Below are 27529 nucleotides of genomic sequence, written 5' to 3' on the forward strand. Positions count from 1 at the left end.
ACTGTGGCGATTTCTTTGAGGTGGAGGTGCCCCCACCAAACATAAATCCCGACTCTTTTTTCATCCCATCTTCTCCTGTCGGCCGGAGGACGCCCCCTATTGAATCTTCCCCTCCGAAAGGGCTGTCTTGTCTGTTCTGTTGGGAACCTGGGGAAGCCTTTTTTCCTATCGCTTGCCTTCTCAAGGATATTGTCTAAGTTTTTCCCAAATAAGAACCGACCATCACAGGGGAGAGAGCACAGTTTAGCCTTAGACTGCAGGTCACCTGGACAGCCTTTAAGCCATAACGCACGTCTGGCAGCATTTTATAATCCTGCCGCCCTAGCGGTTAACCTCATAGAATCCGCCGAGGTATCTGCCAAAAAAGCTGCTGCCCCATGCAAGAGATACATATCTGCTAATATCTTCTCTCTTGGGACTTTTGATGCTAGCTTCTCTTCTAACTGCTGCAGCCAGATCATCAGGGAGCGTGCCGTGCAGGTGCCTGCTATCGCCGGCTTTAATCCTCCTGCTGTCGCTTCCCATGCATGCCTTAAATATGAATCCGCTTTCTTGTCTAGCGGGTCCCTAAGAACCCCTGAGTCTTCCAGCAGCAGGGCAGATTTTTTAGAAACCCTGGATACTGCTGCGTCTATCTTTGGGACCTTGTCCCATATTTCCTCATCTTTGTGCTCAAAGGGGTATCGTCTTTTAGAGGTGGAGGGAAGGGCCCCTGATCTTTCGGGTTTCCTCCACTCTCTCAATAAGCGCTTGGATCTTTTCGTTCACTGGAAAGGTCCGTTTCCTCCTGTCTTGAGGCCCCCCCAAACATAAGGTCCTCTAGGGTTTTAGCCGCTTTCTCTTCCTGCAGGCCCATTGTTGTTCTAATGGCCTTCAGGAGAGCATCCGTGTCCTCTACAGGGAAACATGGCTTACCCCGTGTCACTGTCTGAGGAGGCCTGTTCTGTTTGAGACGAGGCCGATGAGGAATTTGAGGGAGAACTAGGGGGATTTTTTCTACCTTTCCTCCCTTTTTTCAGTAGGGTCTTAATTGAACCCTCCATTTCTGACCTCAGGGTCGATATCAGGTTAGCTGCGAAACTAGGCGCTTCCTGTGCCATTGTCCGCTGAATGCAACTGGCGCAGAGGTCTTTCTGCCAGTCTCTTGCTAGGGCCGTTTTACATAAGGCGCAGTCCCTATTATTCTTCTTACTTCCCGCTTTTTTGGGCTTTTCCTACGGGGTCAAACATACAACAGAATCCCTATTAACATAAATGCTAGCATTCAGGAAGATCACTCACCACCCGTAATCAAGGGTACCGGACTTGGAGGCTGCATCGGAGCACGAGACCTGTGCTCTCTGGACCTTGAGGAATCTCCCGACCTGCGGCTAGAGTGGCTGCTGCTTGATCGGCTTCCATGTTTGCGGCCAGAAGGTTGTGAGGACCTCTCCTGGACCAAGGACCTCTCCTGCTCTGACTCCATTTTGCACCGCCTGCCGTTGGTCGCCGTTTAAATGTGGCCTCCGTCCTGGTGGGTGTCTCCCTCCCCTCCCCCTGCGACCGCCGACCGACCGCTTCAGAAAGCCAGCGTCGCACCTGGCGCCATGACACTGTCGCCTTGTGCTGACGTCAGCCGGTGCACCCACAATCCTCTGTGCCACTGACGTCAGTGGCTGGAAGACGCCCGCGTCTCTCCCCTGCCAGACGCCTGGGGGATCGAGATGCGGGGGCGCGTGAGGTGAGGGCGGCGCGGTGGGGGCTTCCAGGAGCCACCGGGATCCCACCTGCACCCACACGAACCCGGAGCCCAGGGGGACACCGGGGACTGTGCCTCCAGCACCCGACGGCCGGCGCTACAGGTAAGGCACCTGTTCTTCCCTGGGACGGGCCTGGGTCTCTTTTTTTTTTTTCTTCTTCAACCATGACAGGCATCACCGACAGTGGGCTTCCTTCCAGGACAGGAACCCAACTGAAGCGGGGGAGAGGTGCCGCCCCTTTTATCTCAGTAGGTTCCTGTCCTGGCGGGGCGGATCCCTCTCTCAGGTGTGCTGTCATGGGTGAAGGGAAAAAACAAACACCTTTTTTCCTGCGACTCTCAGCGGAGAAGTACGGGGTGGCGGCCCCTCCTAACTACTTGGATTCTACCTCCTTCCCCAACACAGGTTCACCGCCAGGCTGATCCCCGGACACAGGGGAACGACTCCCACCAGAGGGACCTGGGGAAAGTGGTCTTACGCACCGATCCCGAAGGCGTCTATCCACACGTATAGCAAGTGAAATAGCCGCCTCCAACGACACAGGAGCCTCATACATACCCAGAACATCTTTTAATTTTTCAGAAAGACCCTTACAAAATTGGCTCTTAAGAGCCGCATCATTCCATTTTGTGTCAGTTGCCCACCTACGGAATTCAGAGCTATATGACTCTACTGACCGGTTTTCCCTGCAGGAGGCGGCGAAGTCTAGACTCCGCCAGGGTAACTCGGTCAGGGTCGTCATAAATGAGTGCCAGGGCCCCAAAAAATCCCTCCACAGACTGGAGACAAACAAAGTCCTGTGGTAAGGAAAAAGCCCAGGATTGTTGATCTCCTTGCAATAAAGAAATCACAATCCCTACTTTTTGCTCTTCACTGCCAGATGAGTAGGGACGAAGTTTGAAATACAATTTGCAGGCCTCTTTAAACACAAAAAACTTGTCCCTGCCTCCTGAAAATCTGTCAGGGAGAGCAATCTTAGGTTCAGGCCAACCCAGCCCAGCAGCAGAGGCCCCAACACTGGCGACTTGCACCTGCTGCAGAACCTCCCGACGAAGATCAGTCACTTCCAGAGACAGACAGCGTAGTCGCTCAGCCAACTCAGTGACTGCATCCATCTCCAAAGGGAGAGAGAAAGAAAAAAAAAAAAATCCCACAAAACACATGCACAAATGAACCGCGTCAGTTTTTTTTTCTCTCTAAACAGTGAGGCAGGTAATAATGTCAAGCACGGTGAGGGAAAACTAAGTGTAACTAAAGGGAAATGGGGAAGGGGGCCCAGACACTAAGGAAGGAATTTGGAGACCCCTAGGCTAGATCTAATCTCTCCCTAGAGCTCCTACCGAGTCCTTATATTGGTTCCTCACCAATCGCCGAGCCGGAACCTGAAGCCCTGAATCAGGAACGGGAGGGAGATGCGCACTAGGCAGTCTCCGATAAACTAAAGACGGTAAGGTGAGACAAACAGGGGAAAACTTAGCTGATCATCCCAGAGAACTACTTGCATAACAGGGGCTGAGACTCTGATTTCAGCAATGTGTCACTTACTGAGCTGCTTGCTGTCGTTTTGATAAAATCAGTTTTGCGCGCTGCAGATCTAGCAGCTCTCTAAATGATGAGCCCTGTATAACCCTGCCCATACCACTAAGTGACAGCTGTCTGTGTACACTGTGTATAATGCTGCTCATACATTAGATATCAAAAAGGTCATAACAGATTCTCTTTAAGTAACAGCTTCTACAAAACTAATGTAGTGTATAAACACAAAACTGTATAAATTATCAGAATACACATTTATAAATATATATCTCTCAAAAACAGTAGTGTCCATTGCTAAAATCCAGAAACAAATTAGGAGATGAAGGTGCATTCACTGCCGAAAAGTTTGTGAGGACATAATGACCAAGTAAAGAAGTTTCTCTTCCATCCAAAACAAGTGTGTGTCTTGGTCTGAGCGCCCTAATCAGCCGTACTTCTCTTTCCATTGCTAAAATCCAGGCAGCATGTGACGTGGATCTGTCATGACGATGTGCTGCCCCATTCAAATACAGATCTGCTGTAATATCAGACTAAATGGTCCAATAATGTTTTCTGTTAATAGCAAAGACAGACTGCAATAAACTTACGACGGCGTCAGCCTGAATCCGCACATCCCCCTCATCAGTGATGGCCACTGTGATCACAGGCAGATATACAGTACCTGTCAGGTAAGGGAGCATGAAGGATCAATCTCTTCATGAACACAGCAGACTCCCTCTGAGTTCACTGCATATGGTTCTAGTTGCTGTTAACCAAATGGCACAATAGGTCTTGGCTGGGTTGAGTCTAACAGTGCAGGAAACCTATTACCACAATATGCGGCAGTTAAACGAGGCACTGTTCACACCCCACAATACTCCAGTTTGAGGTGGCCATCTTAAAGAGGTTATACTGGCTTAAGTCTTTATTGAAAAGTCTATTCATTGGCCATTAACTTCTAAAGCGAGCTTGTCTTATAGTTGTGGTGTTTCAGAGTCGTAGAAGGCTGACGTTGCAATAATGTGTCCCCCAGGTCTTCCTGTCGTGGGTCATCGTACGCTGTAGATATGCAATATTTTGGTTTCTTTGGTTTTGGACAAAAAGTTGATAATTTCTCTCCATGGTACCTAGAAAAACAGTAATTTCAAACTAGAAATCAGCAAACTGTTGTAAACACAAATAATTCTGAATGGAGTTACAGAATAGCAGAAGTGGGGAACCATGATAAGCAGTGCGAGGGACACGTCTAAACTAGGCTCTTACCCCAAGCCATATTTGCATTTTGGATGCTGTCCTTCATTCTCCAATGCCTCTGGCATTCCTGCTCCACGAGAACCAAGTCCTGCTCCATCAGTCCAGCCTTGACGCTCCATTAACTTTCGCCCAACTCCCTGAAATTACATACACAATACGGAAAGATTAAGTAAAATTCAGATCTTCTGTTCACCAACCCTGAATTTGTTGTAACCAGTCACAGTATTGGAGTGAGGAGGTACATGTAAACCCTTTGAAAGGCCAGGTCAACTTTTGCGCACAGTTTTTTCTATTGCTCCAATGTATCTAAAATCCAACTTTTCGGATTTTGGCGCGCACGGCGCACCGTCATAAGTGCGCAGCGCAGGTCAAAGCGCAACTAGCGCACGACCTGCGCACGATCGGCGCACCCTATGCTAAAGATAGGGTGCGCCGATCGCAGGCGCCGCCGTCCGCTAGGAGGCGGCGCTACAAGGAAGGGGCGGGCACGCCGGGCAGAGAGCCGGCTCGGGGGCGGAGCTACCCCCGGCCGTGCGCGCGCATAAAATGCGCTAATGTGAAACCAGCCTAACAGACCAAACTTTGTTGTGCCCCTTCTTGTCCCTACACACATCCTGCAGATAATTGGGTGTATTACAGCAGGATCAGACTATACTAGGTGGCCATGTTTCATTTTCTTAACATACAAACAAACCAATAATATTTGACGCTCAGCCCTAGTCAGGCATGCTAATCTGATGGTGGTAAAGATCTCTGCTTGAGGTCTTTGAATGAGGATAGGTCATCATTATGTGTGGAGAACAGTACTGTAAGGCTGTGTGCACACGCTGCGGATTCCGCGGACACGCAGCAGTTTTAGCTGCGGTGTACAGTACCATTCATTTGAATGGGAAAAAAAAAACGCTGTGCCGACGCTGCGGAAAAAACCGCGCAGATTTGCTGCGGTTTTGAATCCGCAGAAAGAATTGCATGTCAATTCTTTCTGCGGAAACCGCTGCGGGTTCCTATCTCCACCATTGTGGAGATAGTGAATCCGCAGGACCAAACCGCAGGCAAAACCGCAGATAATCCGCAGGTCTTTGGACCTGCGGATTATCTGCGGTTTTTGCAAAATCCGTGCGGATTAATCCGCATCGGATTCCGCAGCGTGTGCACGTACCCTAAGAGTGTTAACACAGTGCATTTTTCCAGTAGAAGTCTGATGGCACCCTGGTTTGCACCACCAATTTGCAGTTGGAACTGCAGCAGGTCCTAAAAGGAAGTATCCTCATTCTCCAAAAGATCTGCTGTCATAGGAAGGGCAAAACAAAGCTTCCATTTAAATGGAGGTAGATTGTGGGCAGTTTACATGCAGATGAAGTCACCACAAAAGAGGTACATCTTTTATCCGCTGATAGACCTGAGGCATGATAGTTATGCTTCATACCGCTTTGAGACTAAGTCAGGGCAGAGAGGCTAACATGTAGAGATTCTGGTACAATGTTTATGTAGAACATAGACTTAGAAGGGTTTTTTCCATGAACAAAATTTTCAACGTTTATTTTACTCATTACATCTTGGACTACTAATAACTTCCACAATTAGATGTGTTTAAAATAAAACATTCCTGTGCTGAGATAATCTTATAAATGTTCCCTGCTGTGTAATGGCCGTGTCCAACTTTGCAGGAACATCCCTTCGAGGAAGCTGTATACTAGACACACGACGTGCGTCGGGGTCCTGGGGACATCTGACTTGCCAACATGGGTAAGGGTGCAATAATTTAATCTACCTCTTTAATTTGCACAAGCACTTTCTTTGACACTTGTCTGAGCAATGCGTTGTGCTTAAGTTTATGGCAGCCATTTGGGCAACTTTAGCCTAGCACTATTATGTTTAATTTGGCCTATCAAATCTCTTGCCTGCGCTTGGCAGATTTCATTATATTGATTGCACTAATTACACTACCAGTCACCTCCAGGTCTTTTGTCATCTTCGTTCATGACTTTATTCAATTATATGATACTTACGTATATTTAGAAAGGACAATGAAAATTATTATGTTTTTGTTCTAAAACTCCTGTTTTCCTTTTGCTACAAATATGCTTGTGGATCGACAACTATTGGCCATACACATATATATGGATTATCCACTTCTGTGTGGACTTTGTCTAATCTGTGCAGGAACATGGTCTGATGATACCACAGCTCCTGGGTAGGGGAGGAAGCAAAAGAGAGTATACAGAGAGGACAGCAGGAGATCACAGCTGATTTGTTTTTGTAAGGGAAAACATTTCCCTGCTTGTTTTTTTTTTTTTAATGTTTTACCTCACAGAAGGTATCAGCTGTGATCCCATGCTGTCCTCTCTGTATCCTCTCTTTTGTGTCCTCCCCTGCCCAGGAGCTGTGGTATGATCAGACCATGTTCCTGTATGGTCAGACACGGCCATTACACAGTATACAGCAGGGGCATATTTATAAGATTATCTCAGCACAGGAACATTAAAAAACAAAACAAAACCCCCAATTGTTGAAATTATTATTATTCCAAGATCTATTGATTCAAATGTACCTTGTTTGTGGGAAAACCCCTTTAAAGGTCGCCTCTAAAACGTAATTTTCCCATTGATCACTAACAGCTAATGAAAAGAAAAAGTTGAATGAAAAAGCGGAAACTAAGCAGTCAGCTGGATGACACGTGCCGTTTTTTGAAAGTCTTTCAAAAACTGCGGCCGTCATTACAGCAGTAATTATCACAAACAGAAAGATGCTCTCACCTTTGTATACCGTTCAAAGCCACCCAAGTCAAGTTTCTCCCCATCTGTATTCAAGCCTTCTCGTCTTCTCGTCTCTAGTCGCATCTTCAAAAAATCTTTAGCATCCTTATCTCCAGTCCCAGGATCATAATACTCACTCATGTCCACATCCCAATCGTCAGCCGTCTGCTCATCAAAATCTGGGAAGATGTACAAGAAGAAGGGAATGGTGACAAGGTGAAGGGCATTTTTTTGGTGAAGATTTTTGGTAAATTTGCCCCAGTGAGCTAAAAGAAAATCTGTAAAGCTAGCAGTTAATGCGGACCTTTATTTGGCAATGTGTCACTTTGTAGTGGAATCTGTGCAACTAGTCTGGAATCATTTTAGTAGTAGATGACAGAATTTAAGAAGCTTTTAGGAAAAGTATAGACAGAAAATAACTCATATAGGACAGAATATAATTATATTATTCTAAAAAACAAAAAGAAAACCAAGACTCTGCCTTTATGCTTGACGAGGCCCTCAACTTACCGCCTTCCTGCTCCTGCCATAGCTGGGCATCTGTGTAAAACACCAGTCCTGAGCCACCCTTCTCCCACTTAAGTTCAATCTCTTCCTCATACAAACGTTCTTTAGACCTTTCTTGTGAAGTGACATCTTCATGTATAGCTTCATGACGCTCCCATTCTTCACAGGTGTCGTTGTCCTATTCATGACAAAAAGCCCTATAGATTACATAAATGTAATGAACATTAACTTCCCATATGCTAGAGATACACCTTGTACGGGGAGAACCTTATTGAGGATCAGCTTTTCCAAACATTACTTTTCTTGCTGGTTAGACTCTTATCATGGTGGGTGCCTTTGTCAGTGTTGTAATAAAGATTTTAGTATAATTATTGAATATACCCCCAAGGTGTATACAAATTCCATTCCGTGTGTATATTCTGTTTGTAACACCGAGTGTTTGGACAGATATTGCACTCTAAGGTTATAGATGTGGTGGTGGCCACTTTTTGCTATTAAAAGGTAAATACAAGATTACATTGGTGGTCTGTGACCACTGACCTCAAATGATTTCCAAAATCATAAAGCAATTCTTTGTCTCATAACTAAAGATGTGAGAATCAATTTCCGGTCCATTGGCCAGGTCAGTAACTGGTGACTGCTGGGCAGGAGACCCCAAATTCCCTTACCTCCTCTGGCATTGCCAGCTCTTCCTTTGATTAGCTGGACTGACGTAATGTCATCACTTGCGGTGTGATGCACACGTTGTGCCAGATCAGCTAATCAAAAGAAGAGCTGAGAATGGCAGGAGACTAGGAGATTCGCAGGCCTCCCATCCAGCTGTCACTAGTTCTTGACGTGGACTGAAGTCCTGCCAATCAATTCTTCCATCTCTGCTCATAACTAGTGACTAAGGACTGCACCTGTCTCTCCTGGTAGACCCAGCATGTCCATGGAGTACATCTTTCCTTTGTGACCAAAATGAAATCATCATATATGAACTTTAGAGAGCAGCTCTCAAGACAACTGATGAATCTTAGACGATGCCTTCATCTTTTAAAGTTAGGCATCTGGAACACCCACAATCAGAGGGCACTGTGCTCAATACTGCATGTCCCATCCACCTGAATATAACAATCGTCTTAAACACGGCAAGTGGCTTACCCGTACAGAGAGCTGTGCCTTGTAGTACAAGGAAATCTTCAGTTATGTTACCGATAACCCCTTTAATCAAACCTTTTAAACTGAACATCGTTTAGTACTAAACTAAGATTCACCTGATGGCAAATGGGTCTAAAATCATATATTAGCAGGACCGCTGCAGCCAATCACTAGCCACGGTACTGATACATTGGTCACAGCTGTGGCTATTCCAAAGTAGATCCCATTGGAAGGGGAGGTAGGTAGACTGGCCTAGGACCCAGGCAGTAGTACGGAGGGGCAGTAAATAAATATATCTATAGGTCTTTTTCAATACCATGCTGGATCCTTTTCTAAAATAAAGGTGGACAGATGTTTTAAAATCAGAGCAAGGCCCAGTCTCCGGCATGGTTGCATTTCTCATTTAAACAAGTAAAGACTATTTTTGACATTTGAGCCAGCAGTTCCAGGACTTACATCTTCTGAGTGAGATTGCTCCTCATGGTCATTCTCTTGTCTAGGAATGTCTGATTCGAGCACATTGGATCCAATACTGCCTTCTTCACTGATCTCATGCCCATTAGCAGTGTACACACCCTCTTCCTTTTCTGAGATCTTCATGCAAGCATAAACATAAGGGACGCTGCTATAACGTCGACCTGAGCGACGAAACTTCAGACCCAGTCGAGTTATGAGCTTGGGTGGCAAGCGGCATGTTCGTATTAGCTGCATGAATACACCCATGGGGGTGCCAACATTTCCTTGGGGCATGAGCGCTGGAGGATTAAGCTCCGACATGCTGAGCAACTCTGCTGACGTTACATGCTTCTCTCCATCCACTGAACATCGGGCACCCAGCAACTCACGTCGAGTCTTGTAGGGGAAGATCAGGGGGTCTGAGGGAGAAAAATCAAACAATTATTGTAACATATATTACAAAACACATTTAAATCCATGTTTTCCCCATAAACCTTTACCCAACTGAATGAAGTGTAAAATCAATGTCTCACAAGGACCTGCCTCGATGAAGTACTAGGAATAGATAGAAGTGAAGCTTTGTAACTGGCAAAACAATTTCTTAATATGAATCTGTCCCACACATATTGGACAGCTGTTGGTCAAATGCTCATGTATTTTTAATGGGGAATGTGGATTAAAAAGACTGGTAGACACATCTAACACTGGACTATTTCCCACAGGGACACAATTTATCATGCTTGGCCCTTTTCTTCACACGTTAGATAGTCACCCAGTCGTGTTGAAAATGACATGTTTGTCCATCTTAATCTAACGGGGGCCACCATTACAATTAACAATTCTGAGCTTAGAAAGGAAATCACTTGAGGCAAAAATGTAAGTTGCGGCGACCAGCTGCATGGACTTCCACCAATTTCCAGAACCAGAGATCTATTAAAGAGGCCTCTCTGTTCCCGAGATAGACTCCAGCCTCCACCACTTCCTTTTTGTATCCGGACATCATTGAAAGAAAAAAGCAGCCATGTCCACACACACATGCACAGCAGGATGCAGCAAGTCCCCCATGATCAAGAGGGTGAAGCACATGTGTAACATACTGATAAAACAACCAGTTAATATAACCCACCAAACATCCGAGGGGTGGCTTTACCTAGCATTCAAGATGCATACAGGCTTGCATAGGGTGCCATTCACACCATTACACGAGATGCGCCTCTCTCTATAACAGCTTATTACATCAGGTGGGCTGCCTATACCATATGTGCACAGGCCAGACACCCCACATTACCCAGCTTGCACCCTGCAGAAGAAACATGAATAAAATTGTCCGTCATCCACTTCCGTACGGACGCCCTCGAATCCAAAAATCCCCCGCTCCGCACCGGAAGTACACCGACCGCCATATTGGAATACCCAAGTGATGGGTATTCCAATATGGCACCCGCTGGTGGTACCAGGCCCTTCTACAGTACCACCAGCAGGACACCCACGCTGGACCCCCTTCCCCGCTGCTGGACCCCCGCCAGCCCACCCAACTTCGTGCAGTCACAGCCGTCAGGAAAGACTGCGGCTTGCAGCCTGTGCTGGAGATGGGGTGAGGGCGCCCTCTGGTGGCTGCCGCAGCCCATTTCCAGCACAGGCCTCAAACCACCGTCTTTCCTGCCGGCTGTGACTGCACGTACGTGGGTGGGCAGGCAGCGGCGGGACACACCCCACAAACTGCCCTCCCGATGCGATAGCATCGGGTCCACATCTAATATATATTAGGGCCACTACCCTACACTCCCCTCCACACTCTCCCTCGTGCGTGCGCCACTGCCCTACACTCTCTCCATACCCCCCCTCACGTGCGCCACTGCCCTACGCTCTCTCCATACTCCCCCTCACACGCGCGCCACTGCCCTACACTCTTTCCATACTCCCACTCGCGTGCCACTGCCCTCCACACTCTCTCTCTATCCATATACATATATACACACACATATAAAATCAGTACAGACCAAAAGTTTGGACACGCCTTCTCATTCAAAGAGTTTTCTTTATTTTCATGACTATGAAAATTGTAGATTCACTCTGAAGGCATCAAAACTATGAATTAACACATGTGGAATTATGTAATTAACAAAAAAGTGTGAAACAACTGAAAATATATCTTATATTCTAGGTTCTTCAAAGTAGCCACCTTTTGATTTGATTACTGCTTTGTACACTCTTGGCATTCTCTTGATGAGCTTCAAGTGGTAGTCACCAGAAATGGTCTTCCAACAGTCTTGAAGCAGTTCCCAGAGATGCTTAGCACTTGGCCCTTTTGCCTTCACTCTGCGGTCCACCTCACCCCAAACCATCTCGATTGGGTTCAGGTCTGGGGACCAGGTCATCTGGCGTAGCACCCCATCACTCTCCTTCTTGGTCAAATAGCCCTTACACAGTCTGGAGGTGTGTTTGGGGTCATTGTCCTGTTGAAAAATAAATGATGGTCCAACTAAACGCAAACCGGATGGAACAGCATGCCGCTGCAAGATGCTGTGGTAGCCATGCTGGTTCAGTATGCCTTCAATTTTGAATAAATCCCCTACAGTGTCACCAGCAAAGCACCCCCACACCATCACACCTCCTCCTCCATGCTTCACAGTGGGAACCAGACATGTAGAGCCCATCCGTTCACCTTTTCTGCGTCGCACAAAGACATGGTGGTTGGAACCAAAGATCTCAAATTTGGACTCATCAGACCAAAGTACAGATTTCCACTGGTCTAAAGTCCATTCCTTGTGTTCTCTAGCCCAAACAAGTCTCTTCTGCTTGTTGCCTGTCCTTAGCAGTGGTTTCCTAGCAGCTGTTTTACCATGAAGGCCTGCTGCACAAAGTCTCCTCTTAACAGTTGTTGTAGAGATGTGTCTGCTGCTACAACTCTGTGTGGCATTGACCTGGTCTCTAATCTGAGCTGCTGTTAACCTGCGATTTCTGAGGCTGGTGACTCGGATGAACTTATCCTCCGCAGCAGAGGTGACTCTTGGTCTTCCTTTCCTGGGGCGGTCCTCATGTGAGCCAGTTTCTTTGTAGCGCTTGATGGTTTTTGCCACTGCACTTGGGGACCCTTTTAAAGTTTTCCCAATTTTTCGGACTGACTGACCTTCATTTCTTAAAGTAATGATGGCCACTCGTTTTTCTTTACTTAGCTGCTTTTTTCTTGCCATAATACAAATTCTAACAGTCTATTCAGTAGGACTATCAGCTGTGTATCCACCAGACTTCTGCACAACACAACTGATGGTCCCAACCCCATTTATAAGGCAAGAAATCCCACTTATTAAACCTGACAGGGCACACCTGTGAAGTGAAAACCATTTCCGGTGACTACCTCTTGAAGCTCATCAAGAGAATGCCAAGAGTGTGCAAAGCAGTAATCAAAGCAAAATGTGGCTACTTTGAAGAACCTAGCATATAAGACATTCACACTTTTTTGTTAATTATATAATTCCACATGTTAATTCAGTTTTGATGCCTTCAGAGTGAATCTACAATTTTCATAGTCATGAAAATAAAGAAAGCTCTTTGAATGAGGTGTGTCCAAACTTTTAGTCTGTACTATACATACATATATATATATACACACACACATATATATATATATATATACACACACATATAAAAAACACTATGACTTATCTCCGCTAAGACAAAGCCTAGATCCTCAGGATACATTCACACCATAGGCGAAGCCAGGATCAAACCTAGGAGGGGGCAGAACCTCATATTGTTCCGCAGAACCTCATACTGCACACCTCAGCTGCTGCAGAACCTCATACTGCACACCCCTACACTTGAAAATGAAGCCTGCACCTTAAGAAGATTTGGTGATGAATGTAGTCTATTTATTCCAACTATCAGTTGCTGTTGATGTGTTACTGAAGATGAGCAATGCCTGTCCTGGGCATCCTTTTGGGCAGTTATGAGGTGTACCTGACTGGTGCTAAAAAGTCTGTGTGCTACCCGGCTTTCATTCTTTTTGGTACAGATAAGATATGGATAGACAGATATGGAAAAATGGATAGATCCAAAAGGAAGCTGTTTTTCCCCTCCTGATATCACTCCCCCGGCCGACATGTACCACATGTGCCAATAAATCAAGCGATATCTTCACCAGCTTACGGAGTGCGGTCTCTCTTTCCTTTTGGATATATTCAGCATTGTGGCTCTCCAGACCAGCAACCGAAGCTGCCAGCATTAAGTGCTCCGGATACCGCACACCACCAGAAGTTATATGGTAACAGCGGTGCCGTCCGCGTTTTTCTCTTTCTTCACATGTTGGATAAATGGAAAGAGCAGATTTCTAATCTGCTTTTGCTATTGAAAACATCTATGAGCTCAAAAACCTCTCAGGTGATGCGGTTTTTTAAAAAGCTGATCTGCTTTTGCAGCTGAAAAACGTATCCTCAAAAAACGCAGGAAAAACGCTGTGTGTGAATGTAGCCTTAGATCAGGAATAGAACAGTCATTTATAGGACATTTCATAACTTTCCCAAATTCCTATGAAAAAATATTCAGCATATTCTGCACTGAACTACTGTACCCAATTTATTATACACTCACTGGCCACTTTATTAGGTACACCATGCTAGTAACGGGTTGGACCCCCTTTTGCCTTCAGAACTGCCTCAATTCTTCGTGGCAGAGATTCAACAAGGTGCTGGAAGCATTCCTCAGAGATTTTGGACCATATTGCCATGATGGCATCACACAGTTGGCGCAGATTTGTCGGCTGCACATCCCTGATGCGAATCTCCCGTTCCACCACATCCCAAAGATGCTCTATTGGATTGAGATCTGGTGACTGAGGAGGCCATTTGAGTACAGTGAACTCATTGTCATGTTCAAGAAACCAATCTGAGATGATTCGAGCTTTATGACATGGCGCATTATCCTGCTGAAAGTAGCCATCAGATGTTGGGTACATTGTGGTCATAAAGGGATGGACATGGTCAGCAACAATACTCAGGTAGGCTGTGGCGTTGCAACGATGCTCAATTGGTACCAAGGGGCCCAAAGAGTGTCAAGAAAAAATTCCCCACACCATGACACCACCACCACCAGCCTGAACCGTTGATACAAGGCAGGATGGATCCATGCTTTCATGTTGTTTACGCCAAATTCTGACCCTACCATCCGAATGTCGCAGCAGAAATCGAGACTCATCAGACCAGGCAACGTTTTTCCAATCTTCTACTGTCCAATTTCGATGAGCTTGTGCAAATTGTAGCCTCAGTTTCCTGTTCTTAGCTGAGAGGAGTGGTACCCAGTGTGGTCTTCTGCTGCTGTAGCCCATCTGCCTCAAAGTTCGACGCACTGTGCGTTCAGAGATGCTCTTCTGCATACCTTGGTTGTAACGGGTGGCAATTTGAGTCACTGTTGCCTTTCTATCAGCTCGAACCAGTCTGCCCATTCTCCTCTGACCTCTGGCATCAACAAGGCATTTCCGGCCACAGAACTGCCGCTCACTGGATTTTTTTTCTTTTTCGGACCATTCTCTGTAAACCCTAGAGATGGTTGTGCGTGAAAATCCCAGTAGATCAGCAGTTTCTGAAATACTCAGACCAGCCCTTCTGGCACCAACAATCATGCCACGTTCAAAGGCACTCAAATCACCTTTCTTCCCCATACTGATGCTCGGTTTGAACTGCAGGAGATTGTCTTGACCATGTCTACATGCCTAAATGCACTGAGTTGCCGCCATGTGATTGGCTGATTAGAAATTAAGTCTTAACACACAGTTGGACAGGTGTACCTAATAAAGTGGCCAGTGAGTGTATATTTTAGGAGTCGGTCCATTTTATACCGACTCCACCAAAATGAGCACCGACTCAGACTCCCCAGCCCTGCTCTCCATACTCCCCCGCGCGCCACTGCCCTCCACTCTCTCCATACTCCCCCCTCGCGCGCCACTGCCCTTCACCCTCTCCATACTCCCCCCTCGCGCGCGCCACTGCCCTCCACTCTCTCCATACTCCCCCCTCGCGCGCGCCACTGCCCTCCACTCTCTCCATACTCCCCCCCCTCGCGCGCGCCACTGCCCTCCACTCTCTCCATACTCCCCCCCCCTCGCGCGCGCGCCACTGCCCTACACTCTCTCCATACTCCCCCCTCGCGCACTGCCCTCCACACTCCCCCCTCGCGCACTGCCCTCCACTCTCTCCATACTCCCCCCTCGCGCCACTGCCCTCCACACTCCCCCCTCGCGCACTGCCCTCCACTCTCTCCATACTCCCCCCTCGCGCCACTGCCCTCCACACTCCCCCCTCGCGCGCGCCACTGCCCTCCACTCTCTCCATACTCCCCCCTCGCGCGCGCCACTGCCCTCCACTCTCTCCATATTCCCCCCCACTCTCTCCATACTCCCCCCTCGCGCGCGCGCCACTGCCCTCCACTCTCTCCATACTCCCCCCTCGCGCGCGCGCCACTGCCCTCCACTCTCTCCATACTCCCCCCTCGCGCGCGCCACTGCCCTCCACTCTCTCCATACTCCCCCCTTGCGCGCGCCACTGCCCTCCACTCTCTCCATTCTCCCCCCTCGTGCACGCGCCACTGCCCTCCACTCTCTCCATACTCCCCCCTCGCGCGCGCCACTGCCCTCCACTCTCTCCATACTCCCCCCTCGCGCGCGCCACTGCCCTCCACTCTCTCCATACTCCCCCCCTCGCGCGTGCCACTGCCCTCCACTCTCTCCATACTCCCCCCCTCGCGCGTGCGCACCACTGCCCTCCACTCTCTCCATACTCCCCCCTCACGCGTGCGCGCGCCACTGCCCTCCACTCTCTCCATACTCCCCCCTCGCGCACGCACCACTGCCCTCCACTCTCTCCATACTCACCCCTCGCGCGTGCGCCACTGCCCTCCACTCTCTCCATACTCCCCCCTCGCGCGCGCCACTGCCCTCCACTCTCTCCATACTCCCCCCTCGCGCGCGCCACTGCCCTCCACTCTCTCCATACTCCCCCTCGCGCGCGCCACTGCCCTCCACTCTCTCCATACTCCCCCCTCGCGCGCGCCACTGCCCTCCACTCTCTCCATACTCCCCCCTCGCACGCGCCACTGCCCTCCACTCTCTCTCCATACTCCCCCCACTCTCTCTCCATACTCCCCCCTCGCGCGAGCACCACTGCCCTCCACTCTCTCCATACTCCCCCCTCGCGCGAGCGCCACTGCCCTCCACTCTCTCCATACTACCCCCTCGCGCGCGCCACTGCCCTCCACTCTCTCCATACTACCCCCTCGCGCGCGCCACTGCCCTCCACTCTCTCCATACTCCCCCCCTCGCGCGCGCGCGCCACTGCCCTCCACTCTCTCCATACTCCCCCCCTCGCGCGCGCGCCACTGCCCTCCACTCTCTCCATACTCCCCCCTCGCACGTGCGCGCCACTGCCCTCTACTCTCTCCATACTGCCCCCTCGCGCGTGCGCGCCACTGCCCTCTACTCTCTCCATACTCCCCCCTCGCGCGTGCGCGCCACTGCCCTCCACTCTCTCCATACTCCCCCCTCGCACGCGCCACTGCCCTCCACTCTCTCCATACTCCCCCCTCGCGCGCGCCACTGCCCTCCACTCTCTCCATACTCCCCCCTCGCGCGCGCCACTGCCCTCCACTCTCTCTCCATACTCCCCCCTCGCACGCCACTGCCCTCCACTCTCTCCATACTCCCCCCTCACGCGCGCCACTGCCCTCCACTCTCTCCATACTCCCCCCTCACGCGCGCCACTGCCCTCCACTCTCTCCATACTCCCCCCTCGCGCGCGCCACTGCCCTCCACTCTCTCCATACTCCCCCCTCGCGCGCGCCACTGCCCTCCACTCTCTCCATACTCCCCCCTCGCGCGCGCCACTGCCCTCCACTCTCTCCATACTCCCCCCTCGCGCGCGCCACTGCCCTCCACTCTCTCCATACTCCCCCCTCGCGCGCGCCACTGCCCTCCACTCTCTCCATACTCCCCCCTCGCGCGCGCCACTGCCCTCCACTCTCTCCATACTCCCCCCTCGCGCGCGCCACTGCCCTCCACTCTCTCTCCATACTCCCCCCCCACTCTCTCTCCATACTCCCCCCTCGCACGCCACTGCCCTCCGCTCTCTCCATACTCCCCCCTCGCGCGCGCCACTGCCCTCCGCTCTCTCCATACTCCCCCTCCCTCGCGCGTGCCACTGCCCTCCGCTCTCTCCATACTCCCCCTCCCTCGCGCGCGCCACTGCCCTACGCTCTCTCCATACTCCCCCTCCCTCGCGCGCGCCACTGCCCTACGCTCTCTCCATACTCCCCCTCCCTCGCGCGCGCCACTGCCCTACGCTCTCTCCATACTCCCCCTCCCTCGCGCGCGCCACTGCCCTACGCTCTCTCCATACTCCCCCTCCCTCGCGCGCGCCACTGCCCTACGCTCTCTCCATACTCCCCCTCCCTCGCGCGCGCCACTGCCCTACGCTCTCTCCATACTCCCCCCTCCCTCGCGCGCGCCACTGCCCTACGCTCTCTCCATACTCCCCCTCCCTCGCGCGCGCCACTGCCCTACGCTCTCTCCATACTCCCCCTCCCTCGCGCGCGCCACTGCCCTACGCTCTCTCCATACTCCCCCTCCCTCGCGCGCGCCACTGCCCTACGCTCTCTCCATACTCCCCCCTCCCTCGCGCGCGCCACTGCCCTACGCTCTCTCCATACTCCCCCCTCCCTCGCGCGCGCCACTGCCCTACGCTCTCTCCATACTCCCCCCTCCCTCGCGCGCGCCACTGCCCTACGCTCTCTCCATACTCCCCCCTCCCTCGCGCGCGCCACTGCCCTACGCTCTCTCCATACTCCCCCTCGCCACTGCCCTCCGCTCTCTCCATACTCCCCCTCGCCACTGCCCTCCGCTCTCTCCATACTCCCCCTCGCCACTGCCCTCCGCTCTCTCCATACTCCCCCCCTCGCCACTGCCCTCCGCTCTCTCCATACTCCCCCCCTCGCCACTGCCCTCCGCTCTCTCCATACTCCCCCCTCGCCACTGCCCTCCGCTCTCTCCATACTCCCCCCTCGCCACTGCCCTCCGCTCTCTCCATACTCCCCCTCGCCACTGCCCTCCGCTCTCTCCATACTCCCCCTCGCCACTGCCCTCCGCTCTCTCCATACTCCCCCTCGCCACTGCCCTCCGCTCTCTCCATACTCCCCCCTCGCCACTGCCCTCCGCTCTCTCCATACTCCCCCCTCGCCACTGCCCTCCGCTCTCTCCATACTCCCCCCTCGCCACTGCCCTCCGCTCTCTCCATACTCCCCCCTCGCCACTGCCCTCCGCTCTCTCCATACTCCCCCCTCGCCACTGCCCTCCGCTCTCTCCATACTCCCCCCTCGCCACTGCCCTCCGCTCTCTCCATACTCCCCCCTCGCCACTGCCCTCCGCTCTCTCCATACTCCCCCCTCGCCACTGCCCTCCGCTCTCTCCATACTCCCCCCTCGCGCGCGCCACTGCTCCCACGCACCAGTAGCCACCCTCACTTACCCTCGCCAGGAGTGTCGCGCACTCTGTGGATCAGACACCTCCCAGGAGCCTGATTCCCTCCCGGGTCCAGCCATGGCTTCCCATGATACATTTTCACGAAGCTGCCGGCGCGGTGCGGCCTTGTGGTGACCGGGCAGCAGAAGGTGGAGCAGTTCTCAGCCGCGGATCCCCTCCGCTCCGGGCGGTGGCGGTAGTGGAAACACACGAACCCATCGCTTTCTGTGAACTGACTGAAATAATGTCGCAGATCAACAGAGCGAAAGCTGCGGGGTATGCCGCTGACTAGGAACACCACCAGGGCACTGGCTTCCGCCATCTTTCCAGGCGCAGTCATGTGACTATTCGCCATCTTGGCGACGGTGGGAAATTGCCGCCATGTTGGTTGGGGAACATCAACCATCTTAATGGAAGAGCTTGGAATCCGATCACGTGGTAATCCGCCATCTCATAATCGGTGCAGACTCAGCGCGTCCACATGGACGGACATGTGATACATTATACACAGCCTTCTGACCACTCAGTGTAGTTCCAGCTTCCCAAGTTCCTTCAGCGCTACCGCAGAACTTTCCAGAGTTGCTCTCTGATTGGGCAGCGCCAGCAAGTCCGTCGTTAACCAATCCCGTGTAGCCTACAACCATAGAGCGCTAGCTACAAATCTTCTAATACAGAGCGCCCTCGGGGTCGGTTGGGTCGCCATAGCAATGGGGTCAGTGTAGTGTGTCTTGTGTGCTGATTGGCTCAGCTCTGCAGGTCTGGCAGGAAGCGCTCCGGCTCCGTGGAGAGAACATCGCGGCGTGTGCGGGGCAGGATGGCGGCTGCGGAGGATGAGCGCTTTGACGGGATGTTGCTGGCTATGGCTCAACAGCATGAGGGAGGCGTGCAGGAGGTGAGCGGCTTCATCCACCGGCTCTTACCGGCAGCCGGTACCCGCCAGGGGTCTGGGCTCAGCCAGAAGACCTCAATGCAGACGTGTCTGGGTAACCACAGCAGGGCAGCTCCTCTCGCTGACAGGGGGTGCTGGTGTGGCCTTTCCTCACACTGATGGTGGGTGGGGGCTGGTGTGGCCTTTCCTCACACTGATGGTGGGTGGGGGCTGGTGTGGCCTCTCCTCACGCTGATGGTGGGGTGGGGGCTGGTGTGGCCTCTCCTCACGCTGATGGTGGGGTGGGGGGCTGGTGTGGCCTCTCCTCACGCTGATGGTGGGGTGGGGGGCTGGTGTGGCCTCTCCTCACGCTGATGGTGGGGTGGGGGGCTGGTGTGGCCTCTCCTCACGCTGATGGTGGGGTGGGGGGCTGGTGTGGCCTCTCCTCACGCTGATGGTGGGGTGGGGGGCTGGTGTGGCCTCTCCTCACGCTGATGGTGGGGTGGGGGGCTGGTGTGGCCTCTCCTCACGCTGATGGTGGGGTGGGGGGCTGGTGTGGCCTCTCCTCACGCTGATGGTGGGGTGGGGGGCTGGTGTGGCCTCTCCTCACGCTGATGGTGGGGTGGGGGGCTGGTGTGGCCTCTCCTCACGCTGATGGTGGGGTGGGGGGCTGGTGTGGCCTCTCCTCACGCTGATGGTGGGGTGGGGGGCTGGTGTGGCCTCTCCTCACGCTGATGGTGGGGTGGGGGGCTGGTGTGGCCTCTCCTCACGCTGATGGTGGGGTGGGGGGCTGGTGTGGCCTCTCCTCACGCTGATGGTGGGGTGGGGGGCTGGTGTGGCCTCTCCTCACGCTGATGGTGGGGTGGGGGGCTGGTGTGGCCTCTCCTCACGCTGATGGTGGGGTGGGGGGCTGGTGTGGCCTCTCCTCACGCTGATGGTGGGGTGGGGGGCTGGTGTGGCCTCTCCTCACGCTGATGGTGGGGTGGGGGGCTGGTGTGGCCTCTCCTCACGCTGATGGTGGGGTGGGGGGCTGGTGTGGCCTCTCCTCACGCTGATGGTGGGGTGGGGGGCTGGTGTGGCCTCTCCTCACGCTGATGGTGGGGTGGGGGGCTGGTGTGGCCTCTCCTCACGCTGATGGTGGGGTGGGGGGCTGGTGTGGCCTCTCCTCACGCTGATGGTGGGGTGGGGGGCTGGTGTGGCCTCTCCTCACGCTGATGGTGGGGTGGGGGGCTGGTGTGGCCTCTCCTCACGCTGATGGTGGGGTGGGGGGCTGGTGTGGCCTCTCCTCACGCTGATGGTGGGGTGGGGGGCTGGTGTGGCCTCTCCTCACGCTGATGGTGGGGTGGGGGGCTGGTGTGGCCTCTCCTCACGCTGATGGTGGGGTGGGGGGCTGGTGTGGCCTCTCCTCACGCTGATGGTGGGGTGGGGGGCTGGTGTGGCCTCTCCTCACGCTGATGGTGGGGTGGGGGGCTGGTGTGGCCTCTCCTCACGCTGATGGTGGGGTGGGGGGCTGGTGTGGCCTCTCCTCACGCTGATGGTGGGGTGGGGGGCTGGTGTGGCCTCTCCTCACGCTGATGGTGGGGTGGGGGGCTGGTGTGGCCTCTCCTCACGCTGATGGTGGGGTGGGGGGCTGGTGTGGCCTCTCCTCACGCTGATGGTGGGGTGGGGGGCTGGTGTGGCCTCTCCTCACGCTGATGGTGGGGTGGGGGGCTGGTGTGGCCTCTCCTCACGCTGATGGTGGGGTGGGGGGCTGGTGTGGCCTCTCCTCACGCTGATGGTGGGGTGGGGGGCTGGTGTGGCCTCTCCTCACGCTGATGGTGGGGTGGGGGGCTGGTGTGGCCTCTCCTCACGCTGATGGTGGGGTGGGGGGCTGGTGTGGCCTCTCCTCACGCTGATGGTGGGGTGGGGGGCTGGTGTGGCCTCTCCTCACGCTGATGGTGGGGTGGGGGGCTGGTGTGGCCTCTCCTCACGCTGATGGTGGGGTGGGGGGCTGGTGTGGCCTCTCCTCACGCTGATGGTGGGGTGGGGGGCTGGTGTGGCCTCTCCTCACGCTGATGGTGGGGTGGGGGGCTGGTGTGGCCTCTCCTCACGCTGATGGTGGGGTGGGGGGCTGGTGTGGCCTCTCCTCACGCTGATGGTGGGGTGGGGGGCGCTGGTGTGGCCTCTCCTCACGCTGATGGTGGGGTGGGGGGCGCTGGTGTGGCCTCTCCTCACGCTGATGGTGGGGTGGGGGGCTCTGGTGTGGCCTCTCCTCACGCTGATGGTGGGGTGGGGGGCTCTGGTGTGGCCTCTCCTCACGCTGATGGTGGGGTGGGGGGCTCTGGTGTGGCCTCTCCTCACGCTGATGGTGGGGTGGGGGGCTGGTGTGGCCTCTCCTCACGCTGATGGTGGGGTGGGGGGCTGGTGTGGCCTCTCCTCACGCTGATGGTGGGGTGGGGGGCTGGTGTGGCCTCTCCTCACGCTGATGGTGGGGTGGGGGGCTGGTGTGGCCTCTCCTCACGCTGATGGTGGGGTGGGGGGCTGGTGTGGCCTCTCCTCACGCTGATGGTGGGGTGGGGGGCTGGTGTGGCCTCTCCTCACGCTGATGGTGGGGTGGGGGGCTGGTGTGGCCTCTCCTCACGCTGATGGTGGGGTGGGGGGCTGGTGTGGCCTCTCCTCACGCTGATGGTGGGGTGGGGGGCTGGTGTGGCCTCTCCTCACGCTGATGGTGGGGTGGGGGGCTGGTGTGGCCTCTCCTCACGCTGATGGTGGGGTGGGGGGCTGGTGTGGCCTCTCCTCACGCTGATGGTGGGGTGGGGGGCTGGTGTGGCCTCTCCTCACGCTATGATGAACACAACAGCCCCCCTGTAAGGCCTGCTTCACACTTGAGAGAGACTTTTGTACGCCGCCAGAGCGATATTCAGGGTTAAAATGCTTGTCTGAGCAAATGTTCCGGGCATGTGCACTTGCAAAAAGCTGACCGTCGCTACAAAAAACGCTTCAGAGTCCGTCTGCTCTGCCCGGGAACCGCTACAATTCAAACGGATCCGTCCAAAAACGGATGCAGCGGACGACCGTCAGTCAAAATCCGCCGCTAATGCAAATCTATGGGGGGAAAAAACAGATCTGCCAAAAAAGGCGGATTCATTTTTTTTCAAAAACTGACGTTTTTTCACGTCAGTCAAAATCCGCAAGTGTGAAACAGGCCTTAGGTTGAACAATAAGAAATGTTCACTAGTTGCCTGCTCCTGGCCCAATGGATATTGATCAGTGCGCACTAAAGAAATCACACCAGAGACAGTCGCATGTAACCTCTTTGATCAATCTATAGCACAGCTCCAAGAGAGCTTTATTAATCTGAACATGGGTTTATATATCTCCTGTAAGGGGGCTCGGTTATCTCTAAAATGGGAGAGATCAGATGTATTCCATTGGTTAGTGGGTTGGGCAGTGAGCTAGTCCGTGGGCGGATCCATGAGGTCATCAGGCTGGGTTGGTCCATGATGTCGTCAGAGTGGGTGTCATCTTGGATACCAGCACATAGTGTGTGGTGAAACAGGAAATGTCAGCCATCTTTAGTGTCACACTTTGATTATTATTATTATGCATTTATATAGCGCCATTTATTCCATGGCGCTTTACATGTGAAAAGGGGAAATATAGACATGTACAATAAACATATGTAAGACAAGGGACACACAAGTACATAAGGAGAGGGGACCCTGCCTGCGAGGGCTCACAGTCTACAGGGATGGGTGAGGATACAGTAGGAGAGGGTAGAGCAGGTCGTGCGGTGGTTCAGTAGACTGAGGATCATTGCAGGCTGTCGGCTTGTCGGAACAGGTGGGTCTTCAGGTTCTTCTTGAAGGTTTCTGTTGTTGGTGAGAGTCTGATGTGTTGCGGCAGAGAGTTCCAGAGTATGGTTTTGATCTGGAAAAGCTCATGTAAGGTGAAATAACACACTTTTGTAGGTAGTTCCTCTCAATCTCTTATGTCTTGAGGTTAATTAAGTATTTGATCTTAAGGCTCTTCTCAACACCCCCAAATCAAATTCAGGTCACTCCAGCCTGGCCCAAATGGGTTCCGGGAATTGGAACTGGCATCAAGCACCTTGTGATGGGTCCGACAGCCCCTGAGAGTCAGTCTCTCTCTCTCTCTCTCTCTCTCTCTCTCTCTCTCTCTCTCTCTCTCTCTCTCTCTCTCTCTCTCTCTCTCTCTCTCTCTCTCTCTCTCTCTCTCTCTCTCTCTCTCTTCCCCTCCACAAAGCCCTCCATGGCTCAGCACCACCCTACATCTCCTCCCTCATCTCGGTATACCACCCTACCCACGCCCTCCGTTCTGCTAATGACCTGAGGTTAGCATCTTCAATAATCAGAACCTCCCGTCTCCAAGACTTTACACATGCTGTGCCAATCCTTTGGAATGCACTACCCATGTTAATACGATTAATCCCCAATCTCCACAGTTTTAAGCGTTCCCTAAAAACGCATTTCTTCAGACTGGCCTACCGCCTCAACACATTAACCTAACTATCCCTGGGTGTCTCATTTCAAAATTTTTACCATAACCAGGTTCCCCACATCATGTTCTCACATGCTTTATGCATTTAATAACCCTCTGTGACTGTAGTGTTACATATTCTGGCTGATAACCGGTTCATGCAGCAACAGGAACCCCCGATTCTTACACTATGGCTGGTCCAAACAATAAAAGCAACTGTTACCACCCACCTTTCGTGTCTCCCCTTTTTCCTCATAGGCTGTAAGCTTGCGAGCAGGGCCCTCATTCCTCTTGGTATTTGTTAAAATCTATGTGATTGTTATGCTGTAATGTCTATTGTCTGTACAAGTCCCCTCTATAATGTAAAGTGCTGCGGAATATGTCGGCGCTATAGAAATAAAATTATTATGGACCAGACATGCACGCTCTGTACGTTGGACCCAACACACACACACGATGGACCCCACACCCTACCCATTAAAGGGAATCTGTCACCTCAGTTTGGTGAGGTATGTAAATGAGTTGCGTCTGGTCCGATGGGCCGTGTTGAGGCTCCTTCCCTCCACCCCCTCCTTGGCCGCTGTACGCAATCTTTCTTGGAATTTCCGTAGTTGGCGTCCAGATTACGCTCGTGCGCATTGGATATTGCAATCGCCCGTGCGCAGTATGCTTTGCCCAACTGCTGGCAAAGCCGAGAAGCATTAGTGTGCATGCACCCGTCAACTATGTCCTGGAAGTATTTTACTGCCATTTCAGTTTTTAGTAAAAACTGCAAGCTTTCAGGATTATTTTAAAATGGATAATGACATAGAAAAAGAAGAAAATAAAACCACATGACCAAATATTTAAAAAACAAAAAAGAAAACCTCAATACCTGGAATAAAACCTGATTTAAACAATAGATCCTTATTTGATAATTTTCCCTCTGATTATCTAAACCTATATCTTCTTCCCTTTTACAGTTGATAAATACTTTCTTTGGTTTTCTGAGAAGAAAAACCGATTTCTTTGTTGGCGGGGATAGTGGAGCCGCTGAGAAGGTGAGAGCGGTTCCTTTGATGGGCATGATGACCTTCAGTCTCTCGTAGGATATCCATATGCATGGTTTGTTCTCATTCCAGCTTGTGAATAATGCTTTCAAATACCACAACAAGCTAGCCGGTGTCGCCAGAGAACAGAAGGCGGCTGAGCAGCGGGAGCGTACTGCTGCAAAACGGGAACCTGAGCAAGCAGCCAAACAGAAAGCGATGGAACCTGGCGAGCCGCGAATCACCGAGCTCACTGAAGAAGAGGCTGACAAGCTTCAGAAAGAAATTGACCAGGTGCTGTGTATGGGGCTGTGAATTGCCATGGATTGCCTTACATTAATTGTTCTACAGTAAAATTGCTTATTCCATTTTATGCATAATTTAAAAGTACAGTTTCTTACTCTCCTTCCAGCACTCCCATTGATCCAATGCAGGCCGCTCGGGAGGTCTGAGCTGACTTTGGAAGCGTTATCTATTCCATTCACTAGTCCCAGCACCGCTGCAGTCGGTCACTAATCAGTAGCAAAGCAGATAATCGGAGAAACATCCAATGAGGTGCACTTGTCGTCTACCTGACAGCTGCAGCGGTGCTGTGACTTCTGAGTGGCAGACACCGCTGTAAGGCGAGCATGCTTCCTCTCATTATTTTTAATCAATCCATGCCTAATTATTGGCGGACAACCTGTTTTAAAGAAGGTTTCCACCCACACACCTTTATGGTACACTTTTTAGAGTGTAGGGGCAGATACCCTGATTCCAGCAATGTGTTGCTTACTGACCACAAACAAATTGGGGCAGTTTGACCATTCTGAGAGATTATCCTTAAGTAGGCACAAAATAAGCTGAAACACTCAGCAGGACAGATCTCGAGACCTGCATATGAAAAGAAAAATGCTTGTAAATAATTGAAGCTACATACGAATGTAGCATTGTTTTTTTTCCTGTATTTAATTTTCTTTGTCTTTCAGAGAATGTCTTTAGAGACTAAAAATGCTGGTTTTATATTTTTCAGTTTTTTAGTGTTTGTGTCACGCAGTGTTTGCTTTTATGTCTAGAATAAAGCTAAAGAGAAAGAACAAGAGAAGATGCAGGCTGAAAATGCTGTAAAACAGAAGGTAAAGTGAAGGACTGTTGTACATGACAAGTAAGGCTGGGGTCACACTAACCGACGAGAAATATGGTCCGTATTTTACATGGGTAACACGGAGAAGTGTCCCCCGAATAGTGCACCATATGTCATCCGTAATCAAGGTGTGGCTGTGTATTTTGCGCATGTAAGCATCCGTCCGTATGCTGAGATTTTCCCCCAAGCTTGCAAAATGGACATATAATGGAACCCTATGACAGGTTTGCAAATACAAACGAAACGATAGATATAAACACATAGCATGCGTGTGTGTGTATGTATGTGTGTGTGTGTATATATATATATATATATATATATATATATATATATATATATTTATTATACACACTGTTACAAATTATGCAAAAAATATTTCCTCATATTTTCTCTACATTACCTATATGATTTGCAGTCATTGTTATTTTCCAGTCATCTAATATTCTAGTATAATTGCAATGTTTTTGAACAAACTGCCTATGAAAACAGTATATTTTTAAAAGTAAGAAACACTCAAAATGCATGTTCCAAATTATTATGCACAGCAGAGTTTTCAACCTTTTTATTTTAATTTTGAACAAAAAAATGGTCAATTGTGAAATTATAAGCATTATCAGCTTATTACAAAATGAAATCAAACAGTTTTCAAGTCAAAACTTTATTCTAGGTGATGTTACATTGCACATAGGACCCCTTGTTCGAAAGAAGCTTCTGAACTCTCTCGTCCATTGAATTTGTCAGTTTTTGAATGGTTTGTGCTTCAATTGTTTTGCATGTGGACAGAATACCCTCCCAGAGCTGTTTCTTAGATGTGAACTGCCTCCCGCCATCATAGTCACTCCTTTTGATGATGCTCCAGAGGTTCTCAATGGGGTTGAGGTCAGGGGAAGATGGTGGCCACACCATAAGTTTGTCCTCTTTTATGCCCATAGCAGCCAGAGATGCAGATGTGTTATTTGCAGCATGAGACGGTGCATTATCATGCATGAAAATGATCTTGCTGCGGAAAGCACGGTTCTTCCTCTTGAACCATGGCAGGAAGTGCTGTTTTAGAAACTCCACATAGATTATGGAATTCATCTTTACCCCTTCAGGGATCCTAAAGGGGCCAACAATCTCTCTCCCCATGATTCCAGCCCAAAACATTACTCCATCTCCTCCT

General features: G+C 51.4%; 2 protein-coding genes across 3 annotated transcripts in view; one reads left to right on the plus strand and one right to left on the minus strand.

The window, feature by feature from the left end:
- Positions 1 to 3439: 3439 nt before the first annotated feature.
- GPATCH3 (G-patch domain containing 3) lies at positions 3440 to 19288 on the minus strand. Its single transcript, XM_073563899.1, has 6 exons — positions 18876 to 19288; positions 9368 to 9786; positions 7775 to 7949; positions 7265 to 7443; positions 4518 to 4645; positions 3440 to 4381 (listed from the first exon to the last, which is right to left on the minus strand). Exons 1-6 carry the CDS (start codon positions 19273 to 19275, stop codon positions 4213 to 4215), a joined length of 1470 nt encoding a protein of 489 aa, XP_073420000.1. The 5' UTR covers positions 19276 to 19288; the 3' UTR covers positions 3440 to 4212.
- A 334-nt stretch (positions 19289 to 19622) lies between these two features.
- NUDC (nuclear distribution C, dynein complex regulator) overlaps positions 19623 to 27529 on the plus strand; it is a 73965-nt gene continuing 66058 nt past the window's right edge. For both annotated transcript variants that reach the window (XM_073563954.1, XM_073563961.1), the window contains exons 1-4: positions 19623 to 19761; positions 25179 to 25256; positions 25338 to 25538; positions 26300 to 26359. In XM_073563954.1, coding sequence (XP_073420055.1) covers positions 19684 to 19761; positions 25179 to 25256; positions 25338 to 25538; positions 26300 to 26359 — 417 coding nt within the window. In that variant the 5' untranslated portion in view covers positions 19623 to 19683. The remainder of the gene's footprint in view (positions 19762 to 25178; positions 25257 to 25337; positions 25539 to 26299; positions 26360 to 27529) is intronic.

This window comes from Dendrobates tinctorius, unplaced genomic scaffold (assembly GCF_039654945.1).
Source record: "Dendrobates tinctorius isolate UK_male_01 unplaced genomic scaffold, ASM3965494v1 ptg000015l, whole genome shotgun sequence".
Classification (NCBI taxonomy): domain Eukaryota; kingdom Metazoa; phylum Chordata; class Amphibia; order Anura; family Dendrobatidae; genus Dendrobates; species Dendrobates tinctorius.

Excerpts from the sequence above, each read along its gene's own strand:
- GPATCH3 (XM_073563899.1), bottom strand. The coding sequence starts at position 19,275 with ATGGTTGATGTTCCCCAACCAACATGGCGGCAATTTCCCACCGTCGCC. Across the intron at positions 9,787-18,875 it reads GCGCGACACTCCTGGCGAGG|ACCCCCTGATCTTCCCCTAC; the intron begins GTAAGTGAGGGT and ends TTTCTCCCTCAG. Across the intron at positions 7,444-7,774 it reads ATGGCAGGAGCAGGAAGGCG|ATTTTGATGAGCAGACGGCT; the intron begins GTAAGTTGAGGG and ends ACATCTTCCCAG.